The 12,500-nt window shown below is 57.4% G+C and overlaps 4 protein-coding genes across 4 annotated transcripts in view; 3 read left to right on the top strand and 1 right to left on the bottom strand.

Moving 5' to 3' along the window:
• LOC138867125 (uncharacterized) overlaps positions 1–2,645 on the top strand; it is a 3,472-nt gene extending 827 nt beyond the window's left edge. Inside the window, exon 1 of the mRNA XM_070141586.1 lies at positions 1–2,645. This exon is cut by the window's left edge and continues 827 nt beyond it. Coding sequence (XP_069997687.1) covers positions 1–2,302 — 2,302 coding nt within the window. The 3' untranslated portion in view covers positions 2,303–2,645.
• An 83-nt stretch (positions 2,646–2,728) lies between these two features.
• Positions 2,729–5,584, top strand: LOC138867126 (adventurous-gliding motility protein Z-like). Its single transcript, XM_070141587.1, has 6 exons — positions 2,729–3,028; positions 3,194–3,763; positions 4,394–4,549; positions 4,748–4,996; positions 5,147–5,269; positions 5,351–5,584. The coding sequence occupies exons 1-6, from the start codon at positions 2,729–2,731 to the stop codon at positions 5,582–5,584; spliced, it is 1,632 nt and encodes a 543-aa protein (XP_069997688.1).
• A 2,490-nt stretch (positions 5,585–8,074) lies between these two features.
• On the bottom strand, positions 8,075–9,278 carry LOC138867127 (uncharacterized). Its single transcript, XM_070141588.1, has 2 exons — positions 9,108–9,278; positions 8,075–8,995 (listed from the first exon to the last, which is right to left on the bottom strand). Exons 1-2 carry the CDS (start codon positions 9,276–9,278, stop codon positions 8,075–8,077), a joined length of 1,092 nt encoding a protein of 363 aa, XP_069997689.1.
• Positions 9,279–9,307: 29 nt separating this feature from the next.
• Positions 9,308–12,500, top strand: part of LOC138867128 (nestin-like) — a 6,482-nt gene continuing 3,289 nt past the window's right edge. Inside the window, exon 1 of the mRNA XM_070141589.1 lies at positions 9,308–9,373. Within this exon, the coding sequence (XP_069997690.1) occupies positions 9,308–9,373 (66 nt within the window). The remainder of the gene's footprint in view (positions 9,374–12,500) is intronic.

Below are 12,500 nucleotides of genomic sequence, written 5' to 3' on the forward strand. Positions count from 1 at the left end.
TAGAAAGGAAAGGGATGTGGAGGATAGCACTCGTCGACCTCCACAGTTTCCTTCCTACATGCGTAGGGACGAAACACTGGAAAAGGATGTGGAGGATAGCATTCGTCGACCTCCACTGTTTCCTTCCTACATGCGTAGGGACGAAACACTGGAAAAGGATGTGGAGGATAGCACTCGTCGACCTCCACTGTTTCCTTCCTACATGCTGCGTAGAATGAAAAAGGATGTGGAGGATAGCACTCGTCGACCTCCACTGTTTCCTTCCTACATGCGTAGGGACGAAACACTGGAAAAGGATGTGGAGGATAGCATTCGTCGACCTCCACTGTTTCCTTCCTACATGCGTAGGGACGAAACACTGGAAAAGGATGTGGAGGATAGCACTCGTCGACCTCCACTGTTTCCTTCCTACATGCTGCGTAGAATGAAAAAGGATGTGGAGGATAGCACTCGTCGACCTCCACTGTTTCCTTCCTACATGCGTAGGGACGAAACACTGGAAAAGGATGTGGAGGATAGCACTCGTCGACCTCCACTGTTTCCTTCCTACATGCGTAGGGACGAAACACTGGAAAAGGATGTGGAGGATAGCACTCGTCGACCTCCACTGTTTCCTTCCTACATGCGTAGGGACGAAACACTGGAAAAGGATGTGGAGGATAGCACTCGTCGACCTCCACTGTTTCCTTCCTACATGCCGCGTAGAAAGGAAAGGGATGTGGAGGATAGCACTCGTCGACCTCCACAGTTTCCTTCCTACATATGTAGGTATGAAACACAGCGTAGAAGGAGAAAGACATCAAGCACTGACTGGGCAGGCGCCCCAGGAGATCGCCCAGACGCCCCAGGAGATCGCCCAGGCGCCCCAGGATATCGCCCAGGCGCTCCAGGAGATCGCCCAGACGCCCCAGGAGATCGCCCAGGTGCCCCAGGAGATCGCCCAGGCGCTCCAGGTGATCGCCCAGGCGCCCCAGGAGATCGCCCAGGTGCCCCAGGAGATCGCCCAGGCGCTCCAGGTGATCGCCCAGGCGCTCCAGGTGATCGCCCAGGCGCTCCAGGTGATCGCCCAGGTGCCCCAGGGGATCGCCCAGGCGCTCCAGGAGATCGCCCAGGCGCTCCAGGAGATCGCCCAGGCGCTCCAGGAGATCGCCCAGGTGCCCCAGGAGATCGCCCAGGCGCCCCAGGAGATCGCCCAGGCGCCCCAGGAGATCGCCCAGGCGCCCCAGGGGATGCTGCGCCGATGCGCGCTCGTCGACCTCCACAGGTTCCTTCCTACCCAAGGAGGGATGAAACACGGCGTAGAAGGAGAAAGACATCAAGCACATACTGGACATCAAGTAGCAGTTACTGGACATCGAGTAGCAGTTACTGGACATCGAGTAGCAGTTACTGGACATCGAGTAGCAGTTACTGGACATGGAGCAGCAGCATTGACTGGACATCGAGTAGTTACTGGACATGGAGCAGCAGTGACTGGACATCGAGTAGCAGTTACTGGACATCGAGTAGCAGTTACTGGACATCGAGCAGTAGTAAATGTAATGCCAATATACCTATTGTTATACCAATTCTTATATCCAAACCTAGAGCTGATCCTATTCCTGGTAATATGCAAGGCCCTGGTGATATGCAAGGGTTTGGTAATATGCAAGGCCCTGGTAATATGCAAGGCCCTGGTAATATGCAAGGCCCTGGTATGCAAGGCCCTGATATGCAAGGATTTGGTAATATGCAAGGGTTTGGTAATATGCAAGGTCGTGGTCGTGGTCGTGGTCGTGGTCGTGGTCGCGGCCTAGGAGGTCAACGTGGTCGTGGTCGTTATATTAGCTATAGTTACCGACCTCGCTATACCAGAAGTAGACGCTACAGCAGACGCTATACCAGAAGTAGACGCTATACCAGAAGTAGACGCTATACCAGAAGTAGACGCTATACCAGAAGTAGACGCTATACCAGAAGAGGCTATACCAGAAGCCGTACTGAGAAAAATGCACTGGAAGTTTTTCCTCAACCTTTAGGTGCTCAACCTTTAGGTGCTCCTCAAGCTGTAGGTGCTCCTCAAGCTGTAGGTGCTCCTCAACCTGTAGGTGCTCCTCAACCTGTAGGTGCTCCTCAACCTTTAGGTGCTCCTCAACCTTTCGGTGATCCTCAACCTTTAGGTGCTCCTCAACCTTTAGGTGCTCCTCAACCTTTAGGTGCTCCTCAACCTTTAGGTGCTCCTCAACCTTTCGATGCCCCTCAACCTTTCGATGCCCCTCAACCTTACGGTGCTCAACCTATGCAAGGTTATCCAGTGGTATAGCGTCAGATGGATCCTCATCATAAGAATGGTGCTAGTGAGTTTAGTCATGCTATATGTGAAAACATACAATCACTCATTAATAAACTTTTATCCATGCTACACAAAACTATATCAATGCTGCACATGAAAATAGACAAGCATACATTAATAAACATGGCACTTGACTCCGTGTTCATCATCCTTCTTATGTCATGTCTGCACACTACCTTTGGTTGATAAACGGGAGGGGGATGATGATGATGAGCCTTAAATTGAGGTTCAGCAGCGGTGTAGTAGTATTCCGTATCTAGGTAATAGTTTCATTTGTTATTTTTTTTAATATGACAAGTAAAAAGAATAAAAGCCTTAGTAAGAAGCAGAGGAATAAAAGTAAACGTCCTACTGAAACCCCTATTAAGCGCAATCGAAACGCGCTGTCCTCTTCCGATGAAGAGGACGCTACTCGTCGACTGCCACAGCTTCCTTCCAGCATTGAAGCATTGCGTAGACGGGAAAGGGGCGCTGGCGGAACGAGCGCAGCGCCCCGTGGTCCTGGAGGTCGCCCAGGCGCTCCAGGAGATCGCCCAGGCGCTCCTGGAGGTCGCCCAGGCGCTCCTGGAGGTCGCCCAGGCGCTCCTGGAGATCGCCCAGACGCTCCTGGAGGTCGCCCAGACGCTCCTGGAGATCGCCCAGACGCTCCTGGAGATCGCCCAGACGCTCCTGGAAATCGCCCAGGCGCTCCTGGAGGTCGCCTAGACGCTCCTGGAGGTCCTGGAGGTCGCCTAGACGCTCCTGGAGGTCGCCCAGGCGCTCCTGGAGGTCGCCTAGACGCTCCTGGAGGTCGCCCAGGCGCTCCTGGAGGTCGCCCAGGCACTCCTGGAGGTCGCCCAGGCGCTCCTGGAGGTCGCCCAGGCGCTCCTGGAGGTCGCCCAGACGCTCCTGGAGGTCGCCCAGACGCTCCTGGAGGTCGCCCAGGCGCTCCAGGAGGTCGCCCAGGCGCTCCAGGAGGTCGCCCAGGCGCTCCAGGAGGTCGCCCAGACGCTCCTGGAGGTCGCCCAGACGCTCCTGGAGGTCGCCCAGACGCTCCTGGAGGTCGCCCAGGCGCTCCTGGAGGTCGCCCAGGCGCTCCTGGAGGTCGCCCAGACGCTCCTGGAGGCGGTCCTGGAGGTCGCCCAGACGCTCCTGGAGGCGGTCCTGGAGGTCGCCCAGACGCTCCTGGAGGCGCTCCTGGAGGTCGCCAAGACGCTCCTGGAGGCGCTCCTGGAGGTCGCCCAGACGCTCCTGGAGGTCGCCCAGACGCTCCTGGAGGCGCTCCTGGAGGTCGCCCAGACGCTCCTGGAGGCGCTCCTGGAGGTCGCCAAGACGCTCCTGGAGGCGCTCCTGGAGGTCGCCAAGACGCTCCTGGAGGCGCTCCTGGAGGTCGCCCAGGCGCTCCTGGAGGTCGCCCAGGCGCTCCTGGAGGTCGCCCAGACGCTCCTGGAGGTCGCCCAGACGCTCCTGGAGGCGCTCCTGGAGGTCGCCTAGGCGCTCCTGGAGGTCGCCCAGACGCTCCTGGAGGCGCTCCTGGAGGTCGCCCAGACGCTCCTGGAGGCGCTCCTGGAGGTCGCCCAGGCGCTCCTGGAGGTCGCCCAGACGCTCCTGGAGGCGCTCCTGGAGGTCGCCCAGGCGCTCCTGGAGGTCGCCCAGGCGCTCCTGGAGGTCGCCCAGACGCTCCTGGAGGTCGCCCAGACGCTCCTGGAGGTCGCCCAGACGCTCCTGGAGGTCGCCCAGGCGCTCCTGGAGGTCGCCCAGACGCTCCTGGAGGTCGCCCAGGCGCTCCTGGAGGTCGCCCAGGCGCTCCTGGAGGTCGCCCAGGCGCTCCTGGAGGTCGCCCAGGAGATGATGGCTCAGACGCTCCAGGAGATGGCTCAGACGCTCCAGATAGCTCAGGAGATGACTCAGACGCTCCAGGAGATGGCTCAGACGCTCCAGATTGTTCAGGAGATGACTCAGACGCTCCAGGAGATGGCTCAGACGCTCCAGATAGCTCAGGAGATGACTCAGACGCTCCAGATAGCTCAGGAGATGACTCAGACGCTCCAGATAGCTCAGGAGATGACTCAGACGCTCCAGATAGCTCAGGAGATGGCTCAGACGCTCCAGATAGCTCAGGAGATGGCTCAGACGCTCCAGGAGATGACTCAGATGCTCCAGATAGCTCAGGAGATGGCTCAGACGCTCCAGATAGCTCAGGAGATGGCTCAGACGCTCCAGATAGCTCAGGAGATGGCTCAGACGCTCCAGGAGATGGCTCAGACGCTCCAGATAGCTCAGGAGATGACTCAGACGCTCCAGATAGCTCAGGAGATGGCTCAGACGCTCCAGATAGCTCAGGAGATGGCTCAGACGCTCCAGATAGCTCAGGAGATGACTCAGACGCTCCAGGAGATGGCTCAGACGCTCCAGATAGCTCAGGAGATGACTTAGACGCTCCTGGAGGCGCTCCTGGAGGTCGCCCAGACGCTCCTGGAGGCGCTCCTGGAGGTCGCCCAGACGCTCCTGGAGGTCGCCCAGGCGCTCCTGGAGGACGCCCAGACGCTCCTGGAGGTCGCCCAGACGCTCCTGGAGGTCGCCCAGACGCTCCTGGAGGTCGCCCAGGCGCTCCTGGAGGTCGCCCAGACGCTCCAGGAGATGATGGCTCAGACGCTCCAGGAGATGGCTCAGACGCTCCAGATAGCTCAGGAGATGACTCAGACGCTCCAGGAGATGGCTCAGACGCTCCAGATAGCTCAGGAGATGGCTCAGACGCTCCAGATAGCTCAGGAGATGACTCAGACGCTCCAGGAGATGACTCAGACGCTCCAGGAGATGACTCAGACGCTCCAGGAGATGACTCAGACGCTCCAGGAGATGGCTCAGACGCTCCAGATAGCTCAGGAGATGACTCAGACGCTCCAGGTAGCTCAGGAGATGGCCCAGACGCTCCAGGAGATGGCTCAGACGCTCCAGGTAGCTCAGGAGATGACTCAGACGCTCCAGATAGCTCAGGAGATGGCTCAGACGCTCCAGGAGATGACTCAGACGCTCCAGATAGCTCAGGAGATGGCTCAGACGCTCCAGATAGCTCAGGAGATGGCTCAGACGCTCCAGGAGATGACTCAGATGCTCCAGATAGCCCAGGAGATGGCTCAGACGCTCCAGGAGATGACTCAGATGCTCCAGATAGCTCAGGAGATGGCTCAGACGCTCCAGATAGCTCAGGAGATGGCTCAGACGCTCCAGGAGATGGCTCAGACGCTCCAGATAGCTCAGGAGATGACTTAGACGCTCCAGGTAGCTCAGGAGATGGCTCAGACGCTCCAGGAGATGGCTCAGACGCTCCAGGAGATGGCTCAGACGCTCCAGGTAGCTCAGGAGATGGCTCAGACGCTCCAGATAGCTCAGGAGATGACTCAGACGCTCCAGATAGCTCAGGAGATGACTCAGACGCTCCAGATAGCTCAGGAGATGGCTCAGACGCTCCAGGAGATGGCTCAGACGCTCCAGGTAGCTCAGGAGATGGCTCAGACGCTCCAGATAGCTCAGGAGATGACTCAGACGCTCCAGATAGCTCAGGAGATGACTCAGACGCTCCAGATAGCTCAGGAGATGGCTCAGACGCTCCAGATAGCTCAGGAGATGGCTCAGACGCTCCAGGAGATGGCTCAGACGCTCCAGGTAGCTCAGGAGATGACTCACACGCTCCAGGAGATGGCTCAGACGCTCCAGATAGCTCAGGAGATGGCTCAGACGCTCCAGATAGCTCAGGAGATGACTCAGACGCTCCAGGTAGCTCAGGAGATGGCTCAGACGCTCCAGGTAGCTCAGGAGATGACTCAGACGCTCCAGGTAGCTCAGGAGATGACTCAGACGCTCCAGATAGCTCAGGAGATGACTCAGACGCTCCAGGTAGCTCAGGAGATGGCTCAGACGCTCCAGGAGATGGCTCAGACGCTCCAGGTAGCTCAGGAGATGACTCAGACGCTCCAGGTAGCTCAGGAGATGACTCAGACGCTCCAGGAGATGGCTCAGACGCTCCAGGTAGCTCAGGAGATGACTCAGACGCTCCAGGAGATGGCTCAGACGCTCCATGTAGCTCAGGAGATGACTCAGACGCTCCAGGTAGCTCAGGAGATGACTCAGACGCTCCAGGTAGCTCAGGAGATGACTCAGACGCTCCAGGAGATGGCTCAGACGCTCCAGGTAGCTCAGGAGATGACTCAGACGCTCCAGATAGCTCAGGAGATGACTCAGACGCTCCAGATAGCTCAGGAGATGACTCAGACGCTCCAGGTAGCTCAGGAGATGACTCAGACGCTCCAGGTAGCTCAGGAGATGACTCACACGCTCCAGGAGATGGCTCAGACGCTCCAGATAGCTCAGGAGATGACTCAGACGCTCCAGATAGCTCAGGAGATGACTCAGATGTTCCAGGTAGCTCAGGAGATGACTCAGACGCTCCAGATAGCTCAGGAGATGACTCAGACGCTCCAGATAGCTCAGGAGATGACTCAGACGCTCCAGGTAGCTCAGGAGATGACTCAGACGCTCCAGGAGATGGCTCAGACGCTCCAGATAGCTCAGGAGATGACTCAGACGCTCCAGGTAGCTCAGGAGATGGCTCAGACGCTCCAGGAGATGGCTCAGACGCTCCAGGTAGCTCAGGAGATGGCTCAGACGCTCCAGGTAGCTCAGGAGATGGCTCAGACGCTCCAGGAGATGACTCAGACGCTCCAGATAGCTCAGGAGATGGCTCAGGCGCTCCAGGAGATGCTTCGCCGATGCGCACTCGTCGACCTCCACAGTTTCCTTCCTACATGCTGCGTAGAATGAAAAAGGATGTGGAGGATAGCACTCGACCTCCACAATTTCCTTCCTACATGCTGCGTAGAATGAAAAAGGATGTGGAGGATAGCACTCGTCGACCTCCACAGTTTCCTTCCTACATGCGTAGGGGCGAAACACTGCGTAGAAAGGAAAAGGATGTGGAGGATAGCACTCGTCGACCTCCACAATTTCCTTCCTACATGCTGCGTAGAATGAAAAAGGATGTGGAGGATAGCACTCGTCGACCTCCACAGTTTCCTTCATACATGCTGCGTAGAATGAAAAAGGATGCGGAGGATAGCACTCGTCGACCTCCACAGTTTCCTTCCTACATGCGTAGGGACGAAACACTTCGTAGAAAGGGAAAGGATGTGCAGGATAGCACTCGTCGACCTCCACAGTTTCCTTCCTACATGCTGCGTAGAATGAAAAAGGATGCGGAGGATAGCACTCGTCGACCTCCACAGTTTCCTTCCTACATGCGTAGGGACGAAACACTGCGTAGAAAGGAAAAGGATGTGGATAGCATTCGTCGACCTCCACAGTTTCCTTCCTACATGCTGCGTAGAATGAAAAAGGATATGGAGGATAGCACTCGTCGACCACCACAGTTTCCTTCCTACATGCTGCGTAGAATGAAAAAGGATGAAACACTGCGTAGGAGAAAGACATCAAGCACTGACTGGACATCAAGTAGTAGTGACTGGACATCAAGTAGTTACTGGACATCAAGTAGTAGTGACTGGACATCTAGTTACTGGACATCGAGTAGTAGTTACTGGACATGGAGCAGCAGTGACTGGACATCGAGTAGCAGTGACTGGACATCGAGTAGCAGTGACTGGACATCGAGTAGCAGTGACTGGACATCGAGTAGCAGTGACTGGACATCGAGTAGCAGTTACTGGACATCGAGCAGCTGTGATTGGACATCGAGCAGTAGTCAGTCTAATGCCAAAGGTAATATGCAAGGCCCTGATAATATGCAAGGCCCTGATAATATGCAAGGCCCTGGTAATATGCAAGGCCCTGGTAATATGCAAGGCCCTGGTAATATGCAAGGCCCTGGTAATATGCAAGGCCCTGGTAATATGCAAGGCCCTGGTAATATGCAAGGTCCTGGTATGCAAGGTCCTGGTAATATGCAAGGCCCTGGTAATATGCAAGGCCCTGGTAATATGCAAGGCCCTGGTAATATGCAAGGCCCTGGTAATATGCAAGGCCCTGGTAATATGCAAGGTCCTGGTAATATGCAAGGTCCTGGTAATATGCAAGGTCCTGGTAATATGCAAGGTCCTGGTAATATGCAAGGCCCTGGTAATATGCAAGGCCCTGGTAATATGCAAGGCCCTGGTAATATGCCAGGCCCTGGTAATATGCAAGGCCCTGGTAATATGCAAGGCCCTGGTAATATGCAAGGCTTTGGTAATATGCCAGGCCCTGGTAATATGCAAGGCCCTGGTAATATGCAAGGCCCTGGTAATATGCAAGGCCCTGGTAATATGCCAGGCCCTGGTAATATGCCAGGCCCTGGTAATATGCCAGGCCCTGGTAATATGCCAGGCCCTGGTAATATGCAAGGCCCTGGTAATATGCAAGGCTTTGGTAATATGCCAGGCCCTGGTAATATGCAAGGCCCTGGTAATATGCAAGGTCCTGGTAATATGCAAGGCCCTGGTAATATGCAAGGTCCTGGTAATATGCAAGGCCCTGGTAATATGCAAGGCCCTGGTAATATGCAAGGCTTTGGTAATCCTCAACCGTTCGGTGACCCACAACCTTTCGATGCTCCTCAACCTTTTGATGCTCAACCTTTCCAAGGTTATCCAATGGTATAGCGTCAGATGGATCCTCATCATAAGAATGGTGCTAGTGAGTTTAGTCATGCTATATGTGAAAACATACAATCACTCATTAATAAACTTGTATCCATGCTACACAAAACTATATCAATGCTGCACATGAAAATAGACAAGCATACATTAATAAACATGGCACTTGACTCCGTGTTCATCATCCTTCTTATGTCATATCTGCACACTACCTTTGGTTGATAAACGGGAGGGGGATGATGATGATGAGCCTTAAATTGAGGTTCAGCAGCGGTGTCACATTTGTCTTTGGGTCTCCTCCTCAGGCTCTCTCCACCCATGACGACCACCTCCTCCCGGACGACCTCCCATGACGACCCTCCCATGCGAAAAGGAGACCCAGGAAGTCGCCCTTGAACCCGAGGAGACCCAGGAAGTCGACCTTGAACCCGAGAAGGAGACCCAGAAAGTCGCCCGAGAGGCGGCCGAAAAAGAGACCCAAGAAGTCGCCCTTGAACCCGAGAAGGAGATCCAGGAAGTCGCCCGAGAGGCGGCCAAGAAGGAGATCCAGGAAGTCGGCCGAGAAGGAGATCCAGGAAGTCGCCCGAGAGGCGGCCGAGAAGGAGATCCAGGAAGTCGCCCGAGAGGCGGCCAAGAAGGAGATCCAGGAAGTCGGCCGAGAAGGAGATCCAGGAAGTCGGCCGAGAAGGAGATCCAGGAAGTCGGCCGAGAAGGAGATCCAGGAAGTCGGCCGAGAAGGAGATCCAGGAAGTCGCCCGAGAGGCGGCCGAGAAGGAGATCCAGGAAGTCGGCCGAGAAGGAGATCCAGGAAGTCGGCCGAGAAGGAGATCCAGGAAGTCGCCCGAGAGGCGGCCGAGAAGGAGATCCAGGAAGTCGGCCGAGAAGGAGATCCAGGAAGTCGGCCGAGAAGGAGATCCAGGAAGTCGGCCGAGAAGGAGATCCAGGAAGTCGGCCGAGAAGGAGATCCAGGAAGTCGCCCGAGAGGCGGCCGAGAAGGAGATCCAGGAAGTCGGCCGAGAAGGAGATCCAGGAAGTCGGCCGAGAAGGAGATCCAGGAAGTCGGCCGAGAAGGAGATCCAGGAAGTCGGCCGAGAAGGAGATCCAGGAAGTCGCCCGAGAGGCGGCCGAGAAGGAGATCCAGGAAGTCGGCCGAGAAGGAGATCCAGGAAGTCGGCCGAGAAGGAGATCCAGGAAGTCGGCCGAGAAGGAGATCCAGGAAGTCGCCCGAGAGGCGGCCGAGAAGGAGATCCAGGAAGTCGGCCGAGAAGGAGATCCAGGAAGTCGGCCGAGAAGGAGATCCAGGAAGTCGGCCGAGAAGGAGATCCAGGAAGTCGGCCGAGAAGGAGATCCAGGAAGTCGGCCGAGAAGGAGATCCAGGAAGTCGCCCGAGAGGCGGCCGAGAAGGAGATCCAGGAAGTCGCCCGAGAAGGAGATCCAGGAAGTCGGCCGAGAGGCGGCCGAGAAGGAGATCCAGGAAGTCGCCCGAGAGGCGGCCGAGAAGGAGATCCAGGAAGTCGCCCGAGAGGCGGCCAAGAAGGAGATCCAGGAAGTCGGCCGAGAAGGAGATCCAGGAAGTCGGCCGAGAAGGAGATCCAGGAAGTCGGCCGAGAAGGAGATCCAGGAAGTCGGCCGAGAAGGAGATCCAGGAAGTCGGCCGAGAAGGAGATCCAGGAAGTCGGCCGAGAAGGAGATCCAGGAAGTCGGCCGAGAAGGAGATCCAGGAAGTCGGCCGAGAAGGAGATCCAGGAAGTCGCCCGAGAGGCGGCCGAGAAGGAGATCCAGGAAGTCGGCCGAGAAGGAGATCCAGGAAGTCGGCCGAGAAGGAGATCCAGGAAGTCGGCCAAGAAGGAGATCCTTCTCCTTCTCGGCCGAGAGGCGGCCGAGAAGGAGATCCAGGAAGTCGCCCGAGAGGCGGCCGAGAAGGAGATCCAGGAAGTCGCCCGAGAGGCGGCCAAGAAGGAGATCCAGGAAGTCGGCCAAGAAGGAGATCCAGGAAGTCGGCCGAGAAGGAGATCCAGGAAGTCGGCCAAGAAGGAGATCCAGGAAGTCGGCCGAGAAGGAGATCCAGGAAGTCGGCCGAGAAGGAGATCCAGGAAGTCGCCCGAGAGGCGGCCAAGAAGGAGATCCAGGAAGTCGCCCGAGAGGCGGCCGAGAAGGAGATCCAGGAAGTCGCCCGAGAGGCGGCCAAGAAGGAGATCCAGGAAGTCGCCCGAGAGGCGGCCGAGAAGGAGATCCAGGAAGTCGGCCGAGAGGCGGCCGAGAAGGAGATCCAGGAAGTCGCCCGAGAGGCGGCCGAGAAGGAGATCCAGGAAGTCGGCCGAGAGGCGGCCGAGAAGGAGATCCAGGAAGTCGCCCGAGAGGCGGCCGAGAAGGAGATCCAGGAAGTCGGCCGAGAAGGAGATCCAGGAAGTCGCCCGAGAGGCGGCCAAGAAGGAGATCCAGGAAGTCGCCCGAGAGGCGGCCGAGAAGGAGATCCAGGAAGTCGGCCGAGAAGGAGATCCAGGAAGTCGGCCGAGAAGGAGATCCAGGAAGTCGGCCGAGAAGGAGATCCAGGAAGTCGCCCGAGAGGCGGCCAAGAAGGAGATCCAGGAAGTCGGCCGAGAAGGAGATCCAGGAAGTCGGCCGAGAAGGAGATCCAGGAAGTCGGCCGAGAAGGAGATCCAGGAAGTCGCCCGAGAGGCGGCCGAGAAGGAGATCCAGGAAGTCGGCCGAGAAGGAGATCCAGGAAGTCGCCCGAGAGGCGGCCGAGAAGGAGATCCAGGAAGTCGGCCGAGAAGGAGATCCAGGAAGTCGCCCGAGAAGGAGATCCAGGAAGTCGCCCGAGAGGCGGCCGAGAAGGAGGTCCAGGAAGTCGGCCGAGAAGGAGATCCAGGAAGTCGCCCGAGAGGCGGCCGAGAAGGAGATCCAGGAAGTCGGCCGAGAAGGAGATCCAGGAAGTCGCCCGAGAGGCGGCCGAGAAGGAGATCCAGGAAGTCGGCCGAGAAGGAGATCCAGGAAGTCGCCCGAGAGGCGGCCGAGAAGGAGATCCAGGAAGTCGCCCGAGAAGGAGATCCAGGAAGTCGCCCGAGAGGCGGCCGAGAAGGAGATCCAGGAAGTCGCCCGAGAAGGAGATCCAGGAAGTCGGCCGAGAAGGAGATCCAGGAAGTCGCCCGAGAGGCGGCCGAGAAGGAGATCCAGGAAGTCGCCCGAGAAGGAGATCCAGGAAGTCGGCCAAGAAGGAGATCCAGGAAGTCGGCCGAGAAGGAGATCCAGGAAGTCGGCCGAGAAGGAGATCCAGGAAGTCGGCCGAGAAGGAGATCCAGGAAGTCGCCCGAGAGGCGGCCGAGAAGGAGATCCAGGAAGTCGGCCGAGAAGGAGATCCAGGAAGTCGCCCGAGAGGCGGCCGAGAAGGAGATCCAGGAAGTCGGCCGAGAAGGAGATCCAGGAAGTCGCCCGAGAAGGAGATCCAGGAAGTCGCCCGAGAGGCGGCCGAGAAGGAGGTCCAGGAAGTCGGCCGAGAAGGAGATCCAGGAAGTCGCCCGAGAGGCGGCCGAGAAGGAGAT

Source organism: Penaeus vannamei, chromosome 28 (genome assembly GCF_042767895.1).
Source record: "Penaeus vannamei isolate JL-2024 chromosome 28, ASM4276789v1, whole genome shotgun sequence".
NCBI classification, from domain to species: Eukaryota; Metazoa; Arthropoda; class Malacostraca; order Decapoda; family Penaeidae; genus Penaeus; species Penaeus vannamei.

Excerpts from the sequence above, each read along its gene's own strand:
- LOC138867127 (XM_070141588.1), bottom strand. The coding sequence starts at position 9,278 with ATGGGTGGAGAGAGCCTGAGGAGGAGACCCAAAGACAAATGTGACACC. Across the intron at positions 8,996-9,107 it reads CAAGTGCCATGTTTATTAAT|CACCATTCTTATGATGAGGA; the intron begins GTATGCTTGTCT and ends TAAACTCACTAG.
- LOC138867126 (XM_070141587.1), top strand. The coding sequence starts at position 2,729 with ATGAAGAGGACGCTACTCGTCGACTGCCACAGCTTCCTTCCAGCATTG. Across the intron at positions 3,764-4,393 it reads TCGCCCAGACGCTCCTGGAG|ATAGCTCAGGAGATGGCTCA; the intron begins GTCGCCCAGACG and ends CAGACGCTCCAG. Across the intron at positions 4,997-5,146 it reads TGGCTCAGACGCTCCAGATA|GAGATGACTCAGACGCTCCA; the intron begins GCTCAGGAGATG and ends CAGACGCTCCAG.